The sequence below is a fragment of the Rhodamnia argentea genome, chromosome 10, assembly GCF_020921035.1.
Source record: "Rhodamnia argentea isolate NSW1041297 chromosome 10, ASM2092103v1, whole genome shotgun sequence".
In the NCBI taxonomy this organism is placed as follows: domain Eukaryota; kingdom Viridiplantae; phylum Streptophyta; class Magnoliopsida; order Myrtales; family Myrtaceae; genus Rhodamnia; species Rhodamnia argentea.
In genome coordinates, this window is record NC_063159.1 from 18,373,021 (window position 1) to 18,386,819 (window position 13,799).

At 43.0% G+C, this 13,799-nt stretch overlaps 3 protein-coding genes across 5 annotated transcripts; 2 read left to right on the forward strand and 1 right to left on the reverse strand.

The window, feature by feature from the left end:
* The first annotated feature begins 22 nt into the window (after positions 1-22).
* On the forward strand, positions 23-1,049 carry LOC115752354 (protein DESIGUAL 3). Its single transcript, XM_030690499.2, has 3 exons — positions 23-337; positions 415-623; positions 699-1,049. Exons 1-3 carry the CDS (start codon positions 239-241, stop codon positions 874-876), a joined length of 486 nt encoding a protein of 161 aa, XP_030546359.1. The 5' UTR covers positions 23-238; the 3' UTR covers positions 877-1,049.
* Positions 1,050-4,887: 3,838 nt separating this feature from the next.
* Positions 4,888-8,368, forward strand: LOC115752350 (pentatricopeptide repeat-containing protein At3g29230-like). 2 transcript variants are annotated; one of them, XM_048271425.1, is made up of 3 exons: positions 4,888-5,014; positions 5,497-6,144; positions 6,663-8,368. In XM_048271425.1, the coding sequence occupies exons 1-3, from the start codon at positions 4,901-4,903 to the stop codon at positions 7,767-7,769; spliced, it is 1,869 nt and encodes a 622-aa protein (XP_048127382.1). In that variant the 5' UTR covers positions 4,888-4,900; the 3' UTR covers positions 7,770-8,368. The 2 variants fall into 2 exon arrangements, with proteins under 2 accessions (XP_048127382.1, XP_030546352.1); XM_030690492.2 differs by having other exon boundaries at positions 4,895-5,008; positions 5,491-6,144.
* A 395-nt stretch (positions 8,369-8,763) lies between these two features.
* Positions 8,764-13,744, reverse strand: LOC115752349 (formin-like protein 3). 2 transcript variants are annotated; one of them, XM_030690491.2, is made up of 6 exons: positions 13,310-13,744; positions 11,900-12,641; positions 11,335-11,809; positions 11,015-11,214; positions 10,023-10,258; positions 8,764-9,781 (listed from the first exon to the last, which is right to left on the reverse strand). In XM_030690491.2, the coding sequence occupies exons 1-6, from the start codon at positions 13,454-13,456 to the stop codon at positions 8,921-8,923; spliced, it is 2,661 nt and encodes an 886-aa protein (XP_030546351.1). In that variant the 5' UTR covers positions 13,457-13,744; the 3' UTR covers positions 8,764-8,920. The 2 variants fall into 2 exon arrangements, with proteins under 2 accessions (XP_030546351.1, XP_030546350.1); XM_030690490.2 differs by having other exon boundaries at positions 11,900-12,725.
* Between the last annotated feature and the right edge of the window lie 55 nt (positions 13,745-13,799).

Genomic DNA, 13,799 nt, shown 5'->3' on the forward strand with positions numbered 1-13,799 from the left:
GCCGTGTGGAAAAGAAGCCTCTGCCCTCTTTTCCCAGCTCACCGCATTCTTCCTTCCTTTTCCTACATTTTCCTTGGGCACGAGACATTCTGCTCTACTTTTACTAAACCCCATGCCAATGTCTTGATGACTTTTTTGTCCCACTTTGCCTCTCTTTGAAAAAACCTCAACCTCTCTTTCTTCCACACACACCCACACACAGCAGCAGCAACAGCAACAGCAGAAGAGTTGAACAGAGATGGTGAAAGCAGGGGGCATTTTGGTGTGCATCCTGATCATAGGCCTGGATATCGCGGCCGGTATCCTTGGCCTGGAAGCTGAGGTTGAGCAAAACAAGGTAAGAGAAAGAAAAAGATGGCATCTTTAAACATTGTCTTCGATATGCAGTAACCAGGGAGTCTTCGTGGTGGTCAGGAGAAGCACTTGAGGGTCTGGATATTCGAGTGCAGAGAGCCCAGCCCCGAGGCGTTCAAGCTCGGCCTAGGCGCCGCGGCGTTCCTCGGCTTGGCCCATGTCCTCGTCAGTCTGTTCGGTGGCTGCAACAGCTGCATTTGCTCCCAGGACGACCTCCAGAAGGCCTCCCCCAATCGCCAACTCACCATGTCCTGCCTCGTCTTCACCTGGTACTAATACTCTCTCCTCTCCTTTCCAACCTATCAGTTGATTCCCATCGCGGGTTTGATCGATTAATGGCTCAGGATCGTGCTGGCGGTCGGGCTGTCCTTGCTGGTCATCGGCACGCTGGCCAACCACAAGTCGAGAGCCTCCTGCGGCTTCACGCACCACCACTTCCTCTCCATCGGAGGCATCCTCTGCTTCGTCCACGGCCTCTTCTGCGTCGCTTACTACGTCTCCGCCACCGCCACCGAAGGCTAACGAAGAGGTGGGTCGCGAGTCCTGATACCTCAATCTTCAGACGGTTGACTAATGTTGTTCTGCTCCCCAGTGTTTCGCTTCGCTTCCTGTGTTTTGGACTATGCTTATGGAGGTACATGACTGACCATATGTACTGTTAGTGTTAGAATCTTTATGAGGACGACCACTTTAACTCAAATCCCTTTCTGTTCAAAAATGCTCTACGGCGCATTCGTTTTCGTTCAAACCAAACGCATCACGGACTCTGTCGTCCTCGAAATACTAGACATGAAGTTTAAGGGGAAAGCTGTTGGCAAGAATCGAACTCGTAGTGTCCGTCTAAACTCCGGCGCACATTCATTCCTTAACGACGAAGCCGATGTTTCAAAGATGGGTTTTTTTTTAAATGCTAACTTTACTACTAAATGTATTGCTTTTGATCCATGTTGCTTCGCCACTCGGTCTTTCTGAACAAAAGAAAGTCGAAAATTGACTTTCATTCCACTGGTGGGGCGTGTTCATATCTTCTTCTTTTTGGTCTTTCCTTACTGGAGAATACCGAAACCGAAAGGAAGCCTCTTTGTGATCCGACATGATGGTCTCCTTTTGAATCCGAGGAGGCCGCTCGAGCATGACGCGAAAAATGTTTCACAACTCTGATCTCCATCGTTTTCGGCCTCTGCGAAAAAGTAGATGGAATCCGCATGGTTACTACATGATGATTGCCGTCAACAACGGAGGACGTGATGATGGTGGCGACCACTTCTAGTTGCAGTCCAACACAAGTTTCTCCAGATCGTAAAGTCAATTTGAGACACTCTAATTCATCTTTTTTTACGGGTCGATTGCGGGATTCGGTGCAAGGCAGAAGCTTTGTGACATGCTCAAGTTAAAAGAGGTGCGTGTTAGGAATCGCAATCCTCCACCCTTTAACTTACGAGAAAATTATCCAGAAAATTTTAAATCTATTGTACGGTTTACTAACACTTGAAGTTAGCAATTTCCGATTTAAATTGATTGGATAAATTGCATTAGAATTTCGTGCAAATGTTTAGGACAAAATTGACCGAATTTAAGCCGTATAATAGATTTAGAACTTTTTAGACAATTTTCTCCTTCATTTACTGCATTGTAAAAGCTGCATATGGCATTTTGTTTTGCCGGTTTTGCATATCTTACATTCAATACAAATATTGCGCATTTCTTTGATTTCAAAGTAACAAATAGTAGGCTTGATTTCAAAGTAACAAATAGTAGGCCAAATCAACTTCAAAATGGGTTGGTGCTTAGTGAGTTACCGGGCTCTAGGTTGGGAACCATTGGAACTAGGAATCGAACTAGTCGCTTTTGGAATTGATCAGTATCGATGCGGTTCTCGATTTTATCCGAGAATTGAAATGTTATGTTTTAGGTAAAAAACCCAAATTTCCATAATGACATATTAAATAGCATTGTTTCACTATATGAAACAGACGTCGGTAAAGTAGATATGTTGTTATTTGTTCATGGTTTAAGGGCACGCATGACAATACTCCTGCTTCAGAAATCAACTTCTGACCGGAAGTTGATTTTTCTACTTATACTTAGAAGCAGAAGTTGATTTTTCTACTTATACTCCAAAAAGTTGATTTCTGATTAGAGAAATTCGTTTGGTTGAAAATTTCTACTTATGAAATTATCTATGAAAAATTATTTTCGGTAGCTGAAAAATTTCTAAAACTTCATTTTTAAACTTTTTAAATTTCTTAAAAATTAATTTTTATTATTAAAAATATTATTTACTTTTTAAAAATAAAATAATATTATTTATTTTTTACCCTGGCGGCCGGAGACGGCGACTCGGTGGTGGCGGCCGACGACAGGGGGCGGCCAACGGTGGGCGGCGATGGGTGGTGGTGGCGATTGGCGGCAAGGGGCGGCGATGGGCGGCGGCGGCTAGCGATGGTCGGTGGTGGCGGCGACAATGTTGGTTAGCGATTGGCGGCGGTGGGCATGGGCGGTGGTGGTTAGTGGCGAGGAGCGGTCGGTGGGTGGCGGCCGACGGATGTTTGCAGTGGACGGCGATGGGTGATGGTCGGCGGTTAACGGTGGTCAATGGTGGGTGACGACGGAGGCGAGCGAGGTCAAAAAGAGAATGAGAGCGTAATAAAATGAGGATGAGACGAGAAGTACTTATCGAGTTGAAAAATAATTTTTTTTAACTTCTCAAATTGGGGAAAAAATAACTTTAGAAGTAAACATTTTTACCAAACGAATTTCTACTTCAGAAGTTAAATTACCAAAAGAATTTCTGCTTCACAAGTTAAAGTGCGCATGATAACACTTTTGAAAGTGAATTTCTACTTTAGAATTGCATACTCTAAATTTTTGCTAAGTGCAAAAGTATTTCTCCCTAGCAAAATAGGCTCAACTCTAGAGTAGAAATTCACTTTTAGAAATATCATCAAGAACACTTTTAAGTTTTTGCCAAGTGCAAAAGTATTTCTCCCCAGCAAAATAGGCTTTAAGCTCTTGGAAATGGGAACCGAGTCAATACTCTCTAAAACTAGCCTTTAATTGATCGGTCTGAATCAATTCAGTCCCGGTTCCCGATTTGAACTAGGCCTGGGGCTCACCCTCAGTGGATTGTACCATAGTGTCAGTGCCAATTCGACTTGAGACTCTTCCGACCAATAGGCAATTGGAAAAACAAACTAAGGCTTCTTCTCTGGTTCTACCTTGACTACAAAGTAATTGTATGTGACCGGAAATTATTGGCATGAAAGCTGGCTGTCCCGTGTGGCACGCCAGCTGATGCGAATAATTTTTTTTAAAATTTTTTAAATATTTTTCATTGGACTTATTTATATATATATTATATATTTTTCTCTCTTTTTTTTAAACCATGGATAGAGAGGGCCCGACGGTCTTCATCGGCCGCTAATGAGGGCCGCTCTAGCCGGTCTTGGGCTAGGGACACCCATGCTTGGCTTGGTGAGGGCCATCCTCGTCTGATGTGGCGAAGTGTTGCCCTCCCCTGAGTGTGGAAAAAGAAAAGCAAAAAAAAAAAAAAAGAGAAGGAAAAAGAAAAAATGAGAAAAAATATAAAATATTATTAAAAAATGTACACGTGAACGTTGCCTGTTTCAAGTAAGACGTTCGACTTCTATGTCAATGCTTTTCGGTCAAAATTTACTTGACGGACTCAATTGGCAAAACGTAAAGAGATTTAATGCTCAATTTTTTTTTTTTGTCATTGACTTAAGACTCAAATGACACAATTAAAAAATTTATGATTAAATTAATAAAAATATAATATGTTTAGAGCTTTTTCAATATTTTTCCTCAAGTTGGTCGGAGTCTCTTGTTTTCCTCTTGGTCGAGGTCCATTAATAGGCTTTTCAGATCGAGGTCGAATGCAATATGACCTTCTATTTTAATCTATTCCCTTGGGTCATACTTGAATCTGGATCTCTTAATATCTACACGGTGATTTCACGTCACCAACACGCAGGTCTCGACAATGTAGCAGTCCTTTCATTTAGATTCTATATGTTTATACAATGTTCAAAGTTAGTTGCCAAATTAAAATTGGACTGTTCAATACTTGCAAAAAATAACAGAGCGCAATCTAGCCAGCACGCAGCCATCCATGGTGTTGTCGAGCATGAAGTGGGGCCCACTTCGGCAGTAGCTCATCCAGGAACACAGACGTCACGAGATCGAGCCGAATGACGGAGAAAATCGAGCTCATGAAGGCACCGTTGAAAGCAAAGAGGACAAAACCTAGGAGGCAACGCCGCCGCGGGGGGGTGGGGGAAGTGGCGGTCATCGCCGAAGCAAAAGAGCTTGCGGACGAGGAAAGGAAAGGCGAGGGAGAACAAGCAGCAACAAAGAGAGATTTATTTATTTCGAAAGATAATCAATTTGCAGAATATGCGACATCGATCAAGTACATCGGAGCCGTTCCGATGTCGTTTCCCCAAGTTTGCGTATGTAACTATCCAGTTGAATTAAGGCCATGAGATTATAGAACGCAGCACCCACGTTGTCAGTTCCAAGAAGCATGTCTTGGCATACTTTCCCGCTTCTTCAGTATTCAATCCGAGCTCTTCTGTCTTTGATACGAGTTCAGCAGAGGTGGTGTCGGTTTCTCGTTGCGCCCATTATGGTTCACTCTGTCAAATATCTAAATTCGATCCTATCAACGATGCAAGAAAGTAATGAAAATTCGCACAACACAAGAATTTACGTGGTTCGGTAGCGGAGATGTTCCGCCTACCTACGTCCACGGGGAAATGAGATCTGTTTCACTAATAACGTAGAAAAGTGTACAGCCGCTCTTTCTCACACCCTCTTTATTATAGAGACCTGTTTCGCCCTAAACATATATAGCGAAACCCTACATGGCACAAATTACAAAATTGCCCACATAGCCTAAAATATTTAATTTTCCTATAGAAATCATTCTATAACCGAACATAAAACGCCTCTGGCGGCTCAGGGGCGCTCGCCCCGCGACCCCCGCACGGGCGGCCCCCGGACCCCCGCCAGCTCACCGGGGAGCGGGACCCCCGTGCTGTCCAGTCGTAGGGGGTCTTTCGGAACCGCCTTATAATTTCTTCAATAACAGAATACAAGACATCAACCTCCACACACTCTCCATCCCCATCACACCTCAGAAGCCCACTGATTGCACTTCTTCAAAGATCCAAAAACACGTCGCAAATCCTCCAAATCCATGCCCAACTTATTACGACCGGCTTCATCTCCGATTCCTTCACGTTGAGCAAGCTCCTCACTTCCCTGACATCGTTGAACACGCCCAATATGGACTGCGCGCGGTCTGTGTTCGTCCAAATTCACCTGCAGAGTGTTTTCATGTACAACGCCATGATCAGGGGCTACGTCAGCAGCTCAAACCCAGAAAAAGCATGGAGCTTTTACGCGGGTATGAGAAGAAAGGGCGTTGTGGGGGATCATTACACGTACCCTTTTGTGTTAAAAGCATGCGGGATGATGAAGGGCTTGGCCGAGGGAAGGCTGGTTCATGGGGAGTTAGTGAAGAGAGGAAGACTTTGTCACGTGTTCGCAGTGAATGGATTGATTGGTATGTACGGGAAGTGTGGAGAAATAGGTTGTGCGAGGATGGCTTTTGATGGGGTCGAGGAAAAAGATTTGGTGTCTTGGAATCTATTGTTGGGTGCCTATGTAGGGTGCGGGAATACAGAAGAGGCCCAGAAGGTGTTCGATGAAATGCCTGAAACGGATGTGATTTCTTGGTCTATGATGATAGATGCTTATGGTAAGGTCTGTTCTACATGATTTCTTTAATTAAGTAGTAACTCTGGGGTTGCAGAGAAGTTTGCTTTCCTTGAGGCTTTGCCTTTATGCGGTTTTTTCCACATGAATGTGAAGGCATCTGGCTAAAGTAATGTTAGTGGAATATTATAGTTGCTTATGACCGTGTCTTTATCTTCTTTTTTACCCCTAGTTAAGAGGAAATAATGATACTTCAGATCTTGTTTTTCTGTTGCTCTTAACAACTGTTATTAGATGCCTTGGAATGCGGGTTTGGTTATATACGAAGTTATTTTCCTTTGTTTGTTGGGAACTTAATTAAATTTTACCTGCAAAGGAGATGGAAAGGAATTCGCTTCAGAGATTATAAGATAAAGATTGCAACTTCTAGCAAATTCGAAGTGATGGAACTGTAAGAAAGTTGCATTTTCCATGAAGTAATTTCTCCTCCTGAAATGTAGATGCATATAAGTGATCATTTATCTCTCAGAGAATTTGTGCTTACAGGCCTCCTTTGATTTTGTCAGAGAAGTGGTGATGTTGTGAGGGCTCGACTTTTCTTTGATAACATGCCTATCAGAGATATTATTTCATGGAATTCTATGATTGCTGGATATGTAAAGATGGGAGATGTGACGGCTGCTCGTGAGCTATTTGATATGATGCCACGGAAAAATGTGATATCTTGGAGCATTCTGCTAGATGGATATGTTTCGCGTGGAAATCCCCGGGAAGCATTGAAACTTTTTAAGCAGATGCTTTTGGAGCATGTGAAGGTTGACAAGGTTGCAGTGGTTGGAGCACTATCAGCATGTGCCCAGCTGGGGGCGCTTGTTCAAGGGAGATGGATACATATCTATATGGAGAGGAATAGAATAGACGTTGACATAGTCGTTCAAGCTGCACTTCTCGATATGTACATGAAATGTGGGAGAGTCAGTGAGGCCAGCACGACTTTTGATAGCATGTCTGAGAGAAATGCCATTTGCTATAGCGTGATGATTTTTGGATATGGTACTAATGGCCATGGAAAGAAAGCTTTGGAATTATTCAAGCAGATGGTTTTGGAAAGAAATGTACGGAGTGACGATATGCTTTTCCTTGCAGTTATTACGGCATGCAGTCATGCAGGTTTTGTCTATGAAGGTCTCAGTATCTTTGAACAGATGAAAGGAGTTTATGGTATAGAACCCAAGCTTGAGCACTATAGCTGTTTGGTCGATCTCCTTGGTAGGTCCGGTCAATTAGATAGTGCCCGAGAAGTCATAACATCCATGCCTATGAAACCCGATTGTGCTGCTCTCTGGGGATCTCTGCTCTTAGCATGTCGAACTCATCAAGATATAATGCTCGCAGAAGTTGCAGTCAAGAAGCTTGTGGAGCTAAAAGCTGATGATTGTGGGACTTATATTCTTTTATCCAATATTTATGCTGATATGGGTTTGCAGGAGGAATCATTGAGGGTATGGAAACTTATGAAGAACAGAAGTATGGATAAGGAAACGGGGAAGAGTTCGGTAGAAGTAAATGGCATTATAAAAGAGTTTGTGAGTGGAGAGAAGTCCTCAGTAGTAGCAGATGCATTGGAATGGATCATATGGAGCTTATCCAGCATGCCTTTGCATGAGGGATAGACTCGGAAGCCACGGGATGAGCTCATTTTTTCTTTTTTTCGCTCTCCTGTCTGGATAGCAACACGATTGACAGAGTTTTCCTGAATCCGAAATGTTACTCGTGGGTTGAGTTAAAGAAGCTGGCACGGAGAAAACTTGCATGGCACTTCTTTTAAGGCACTGTAATACGGTGCAAGCCCATGATCGCTAAGGCAATTCGAAGCTGAACATGTGTATTTATGGTTCTAAAACTCTGTTTTTCTCAGGAGTTAGTGCAAACAAATGAGGTTTGACACAAGCAGCATTGAACTATCAAGTATATGCACAGCAACATGATGTTGGTGAAGTTTACCCTTCTGCAGCAAGAGAAAGCTTTAGCGGTTGCTGTAAAGTCTTTTTTTCTCATCAGCAGGTTTGGCCTCGGCATATGCTAATTGGCCTGATGTAGATGCCGGATCTGGTAGTGAATAACGAGATGATGGTGCATCAATGGATGTCATTATCTCTTCTGAGTCAAAGGCATCTTTTTTGTTGGATAAGGATCTACAGACGACAGGTAGCTGCGAGCTCGTTACTATTTATGTGGGGCTTGTTGCCATATAAACACTTGTTGATCCCCAGTTGATTTGCACAGTAATGAGTCCGACGCAGATCTGTCTTTGCTTCAAAGTTTCACTTTTCTGTCCCAAACAATGGACGATTTGGCATGTGAATGTTTGCATCTATGAATAACGGAGGGGAGGCTGAACAAGTGAGATGACATGTGTTTCTTGCATTTTACTCAATATTGTTGTACATTCATCAGTTGCAGAATAATTGGTCTAAATAATCTGCAGTACCATGTGCACCTGGTCTTCCATGATCAGCATGGCTCATGCGAGCTTATCTGTTGTTTAAATCATTGATGTCATGTGGATATTCCTGGATGAAAGGCCGTTTAGCATTCCTTCTTCCTCAAGCGGCAATTACTGGACAAAGCCCAAACAACAAAGTTCTTATGTTAATAAAACATAACTAAAGCTGAAAAGCTGCCTCTATTAAAATCAGTTTCGGTGAGTCTGAATGTAGTTTGCATTGTCCGTTCAACTCACTTCTCTTACAAGTATAAAGATGACTATACTTAGAATTCCACCAACTTCTCATTGAATAAAGACCAGCAAACCAGTACAAAACTATGCAGACAGGCTCTCGTCATCTGAACTAGAATCATACATATGTCGGTCTAAAATTGCTGGAAATAGTCGCTGCCGGATATCTGGTGATGGCTGATGGTTTTCTCGGGAAGGCGATGCAGTTGGTGTCTCTGTTCTGGAAGTCTTAACTGTCTTCATTGCTGAATCTCTCACTTCTTTGCAGACCTTATCCAACATTATCACGAAATCACGTATGATCACAAAGAGACGTAACCCTTCTGATTTCCCCGCGCTTCCATGGAAGTAAGCTGCAGTGCTTTCCACCAAAGCCATTATCCTCTTCTCTTCCTCCAATATCCATGCAACATCACCTTCTATATGCTCAGTAAAACTGGTGAGCGAGTCACAGAATTTGCTTTCTTCCTCCATGCTCTTCATCTCGGTTTTCAGGAACTGTTTAGTCTTTGCAAGTGAGATCTCCAGCTTTGCTACTGAAGCTGATAAACCATCAGCATCAATTACGGCAGCTTTTTTCACGTCTTCAAGTTCGTTGCTGACTCCAGAAACCACCTGCAGCCCAAGAGCACGATAATGTTCTGCTGAATCATGGCTCAGGTCATCCACGAGATCTTCCGATCTAACACTAGACATGCTTTGGCTCTCGCTTGCAGAACGAGCAGCCCGAATTCCTTCAGAACGGATGATCTCCTGAACGACGAAATGCAAAAGGGTGGTTTTACCATCCTTTCCTCTGACATCTGACAATTTCAATAGTGTGTCAAGCTTAAATGCCTGCGCACCACCTCTATACGTCCCATCATTCATGCGGTTACCGGTTTTGAGGACTGCTTCTAAGAGTTTAAGGAACAGTCTGCTCTCTCTGAGTTTACCGCAGGCGACCTGCAATTAAAAGAGGTTAATTTTGGCTATGGAATGACAATGATCAATCTACATTATCTCTGTGCAGAACTGTATAGGAATTAGAGCTAGGTATGCCCTAAGTTTCCTATCATATAACTGACAAATGGTGATGGGAATGTCTCGCACTTCTGCTAACTCGAGTTTAAAAGAGAAGTGTGTATAAATCAAAGAAACAGAAGTGCAAGAAACATCCAGTCTCAACTAAGTAGTAATCATTCACCTCTAGAGTCGTCAAGGATTCTTTGATACTGGATACTTCTTCCTGAGCTGAGTTCATAAATAGTAGTGTTTCCACTCGCTTGAAAGCATATGGGATTTCGACCAAGACCTTTAAAAACCTCTCTGCAGGGCCAAGTTGAGATATTTCACCACTAAACAATCGGAGTTTCAGTTCTTCTTGTGTTGTTGGAGCCATTTTTAGAAGAGTCTGGAGAAGCTCCACCGGAAGCTGAGTACCTGTAATATTACAAGCATAAGAATCAGCCACCACATTTACAAGTAATAAAGAATGATATATCCGTGAAAAGTTGAGAACTCACTTTCTCCCACTTTAGTATAAAAGCAGTGAATTGGTCTACATAACAACTTGAGAATAGCAACTCATCCTTTCTAGTCATTGTTTGCTTACCGATTCCCAAGGCATATACAGGATTCAATAACTGGATTGTATCTCAGTTACACTTGTTGTCTTGCAGACAACAGGAAATAGTCTGAGGGCACAAAGAAAATTGATAAGACTTTAATAGGTCACCGACCTCTAGATCACAATCTCTCTCAAGATCATGAAACCAGGCCATGAGCTATTGAAGCATCAGGCTTCGCAAAGTAGGTCTCCTTGTCATAGTTGCAAGCAAGGATGTCATCTTGCTTGCTTATCAGATTCTACAAAGTATATACTAGGATCTATCTAGTGGTTACTTGAAGAAGATCAACATAGAGGAGAGGAGGCTCTACATGAAGAGGCAAATATGATCAATACTTGTCACCATGATGATTTAATTTCTGGGACCAATTTCAATAAATTTTGCATTTGTTTAGCATATGAGAAAAGCATGGGACATGAAACTCTGTGTTAGTTAGTATGGTATGAAAAGAATATTCTTTTAGGCTATCATATCAAATGAGGTTGTTTGGTACGGTCGCGGAGTAAAGCACAACTAAAATGCACAGATGCAACACAAACATGAATTCCAATCCAAATGTAGAGGTTACCTTCTTGAAGGGCGTCACAGACTTCCTCCGTTGTCACATTAAGTGCCCGTAGTAGAATTGAGAGGTTCTGTGCTTTTTTCGTATCAATAATTTGAATATACTGTGGAGTTTCCAGTGATAATGATTCTTTTTTACGGTCAGTTTTGTTCTTATCCACAGTGCTGTATCCAAATAATGACTCCATCATCTCCTCATTGAACCTGTGAAAAATATCAGAAGAATGACCATTCGAGAAGTAAGTTCTTTATTGACAAAGTCAATTTCAAATCCCACTTAGTACTCAATTGACTAAGTCAATCCAAGATAGATCCTAGACTTACTGGAAGGAACCAGATTTGATCTCATGCCAGACCATTGTCTGATCAGAATTTGCTAGGACCTTATCCCAGAAAAATGGCTTCAACTTGGTTTTGGGTTCGGATTCTGCATTGGGGTCATCCTGCTGGTTTGGTCTAAGAGGTGAAGCTCCTTTAGGAGGTAGTGGTGGAGGGCGAGCAACTTTTGGTGGTGGTGGAGGCTGCGGCCGGAGAAGAGGTGGTGGTGGTGGTGGTCCAGGAGGTGGTGGGCCCGGAGGTGGTGGTCCAGGAGGTGATGGAGCTGATTTTCCAGGAGGTGGCTTCAGTGGAGGAAGGGGCACTACTCCAGTTGTTTCCAGGGAGGATACTTCAGGCGGCGACGAACCATGATGGTCGGATACCATGGAAAGGTGATTCACAAAGGATGGGCTCTTTCCACTATTAGAACTCAGTCGTTTACCGCTTGAATTTCCAATGCTATGGGATTTTTGGGAGGAACCTGAAAAAGTTCACATATTGTCAAATCAGACATCAGAAATTTAGAATGATAACATGCCAATGTTTAAAGTGACACCTAATAAACGAATACCTGCAGAGAAATCACTCAAGCCCAAGTTTAGAAGAGGTCTATCATCTCTTTGTCCTGCTCTGGGATCAACTTTCTTGTTCCTGCCCTTGGACCAGCATAATAGGAAGATTAGTGAGGCAAACAGAAATGTCCCAGCCACTGTACACCCGGCAACTATTGCGCTTTTCGTCCGTTTGTGATCATCGTCTTTCTTAGGTGTATGGCTTGGAGCAACATGTGTCCTCATAGGTAGAAGTTCACTAGTTGGCGGTGGCTCCGGTGGCTCACTCTTATCTGGCGATAAAGATGGCTCCCCTGGTGACTCCACGGGAGCTTGTGGTTTTGGGGATGGAGAAATGGTTGGAGCAAGATTAGATGGAGCTGGACTGGGACTCGGAGATGCTGTTGCAGAATACGGAGAAGGGCTAATTGCTACATTTTGGTTCGGAGACGGAGACGGAGCAGGACTTGGCATTATATTTTTACGTTGAGACCTTGATGGAGCTGGTGCTAGTACATCAGGCCATGTTATCCGGTGATCTGACCTGCCTACCAGATTTCTCCGAGGAATATTTGGCCAATAGAAGAGAAACTCCACGCACTCCATGAACCAGTTCCTGGAGTTCGGCTCCCCATTGGAAGTGCGTGCTCGGATATTGTTCTCTCTTAAGCAATCCAAGAGCATGCGTTTCACATCGGGTGGCAGAGTTCCCAAGGCTTTGTCCATGTTTCCTTTGATTGATCTAAGGCCATAGATTGCCTCCTGCAGTGCGTATACATCAAAATCCCGCATCACCTCTGCCCTGGCCATCAGTTCATTCTCGCAGTAAATCCATGCTTGCTCTGTCTGTTATCAACATAACACATTTGAAATTTCAGGGGAGTTCATCACCTCAAAGTGCAAATGAATGGGGTTGTCAAGTCAAATATGTGTAAGTGCCACCGTTGTTCCTTAGATATCCAGCTACTAAGTATCCAAAAAGGGTTCTTTCATCTACATTTTTTCTCTCTATAGTTTGCAGCACAGGTTCAGATTCTTCTCTTTCAAGTATATTTTCATTTTTTCCCCAGGAACATCTCAATTAACTCCCATCCTGAAAATTTATGCATTACGAAACACCTGATGAATCAATTTTGTTCCTCCCATTTGTCGTTTTTTGTTGTTCGGGACCCTCGAATTTGTCTTTTGTCAAACAATACTACGCACTTTACAGGCCATCCGATCATCTAGGCAAGGACAAATTCTTTGGAAACAGCTCTCCCTTTTCCAGGAGCTTTTCCAGCTAAAGACAAACGAGCTAAATAGATTCAGCCAGGAAACACATACATACATATCTATAAGTTAAGCTCCAGAGGAGGCAAAAGAAATTCCAAAACTCGAAAAAGGAAATAATAATAAAAAAAGAAAAAACACGTGAAAAATCCTCGTACCATGTCGGAACTCGCCGCCCGTGGTGGCAATGAAACGCCTCCATCTCCGACGAGTTCTTGCACAGCTTTTCTCTTGCCTTCCGAGGTCCCAGCGGCCAATGCGCATAGCAGAATCACGAAGATGACCGACCCGCGTTTGACTCTCATATCTATTTCTTCTCACATCTCCATTCTCTCTCTTTTCTTCTCATTTCATCCCATTCGGATTTTCTCAGAAAAGACAGAAAAAAAGAATCACCTTTGCCACGTAAAACCCAAACAGCCTTTTTTTCTTCTCCCTCCTCCTCCTCCTCCTCCTCCTCCTGCTGTTGCTTGATCCAACAATGAGCACGTCCCCTTACGTCAATTCACTCGGGATCAAGAAGATTGGAACGTCCTAATGACCAAAAAGAAAAGAGAAAAAAAAAAATAGACAAACACACCAAGACCAACGGGGGACGTGTCAAAAACCGACCTTTGCTGGAAAATCAAGAAACTCTCTTCTCGAGCC

What these genes read in the sequence shown, in the direction of transcription:
- LOC115752354 (XM_030690499.2), top strand. Translation starts at nt 239, where the DNA reads ATGGTGAAAGCAGGGGGCATTTTGGTGTGCATCCTGATCATAGGCCTG. An exon ending in CTGAGGTTGAGCAAAACAAG is followed by an intron (nt 338 to 414) that starts GTAAGAGAAAGA and finishes CGTGGTGGTCAG; the next exon opens with GAGAAGCACTTGAGGGTCTG. An exon ending in TCCTGCCTCGTCTTCACCTG is followed by an intron (nt 624 to 698) that starts GTACTAATACTC and finishes TTAATGGCTCAG; the next exon opens with GATCGTGCTGGCGGTCGGGC.
- LOC115752350 (XM_048271425.1), top strand. Translation starts at nt 4,901, where the DNA reads ATGTCTTGGCATACTTTCCCGCTTCTTCAGTATTCAATCCGAGCTCTT. An exon ending in CGCCCATTATGGTTCACTCT is followed by an intron (nt 5,015 to 5,496) that starts GTCAAATATCTA and finishes TCCACACACTCT; the next exon opens with CCATCCCCATCACACCTCAG. An exon ending in TGATAGATGCTTATGGTAAG is followed by an intron (nt 6,145 to 6,662) that starts GTCTGTTCTACA and finishes TGATTTTGTCAG; the next exon opens with AGAAGTGGTGATGTTGTGAG.
- LOC115752349 (XM_030690490.2), bottom strand. Translation starts at nt 13,456, where the DNA reads ATGAGAGTCAAACGCGGGTCGGTCATCTTCGTGATTCTGCTATGCGCA. An exon ending in GGGCGGCGAGTTCCGACATG is followed by an intron (nt 12,726 to 13,309) that starts GTACGAGGATTT and finishes TGTTGATAACAG; the next exon opens with ACAGAGCAAGCATGGATTTA. An exon ending in AATCCTTGACGACTCTAGAG is followed by an intron (nt 9,782 to 10,022) that starts GTGAATGATTAC and finishes TTTTAATTGCAG; the next exon opens with GTCGCCTGCGGTAAACTCAG.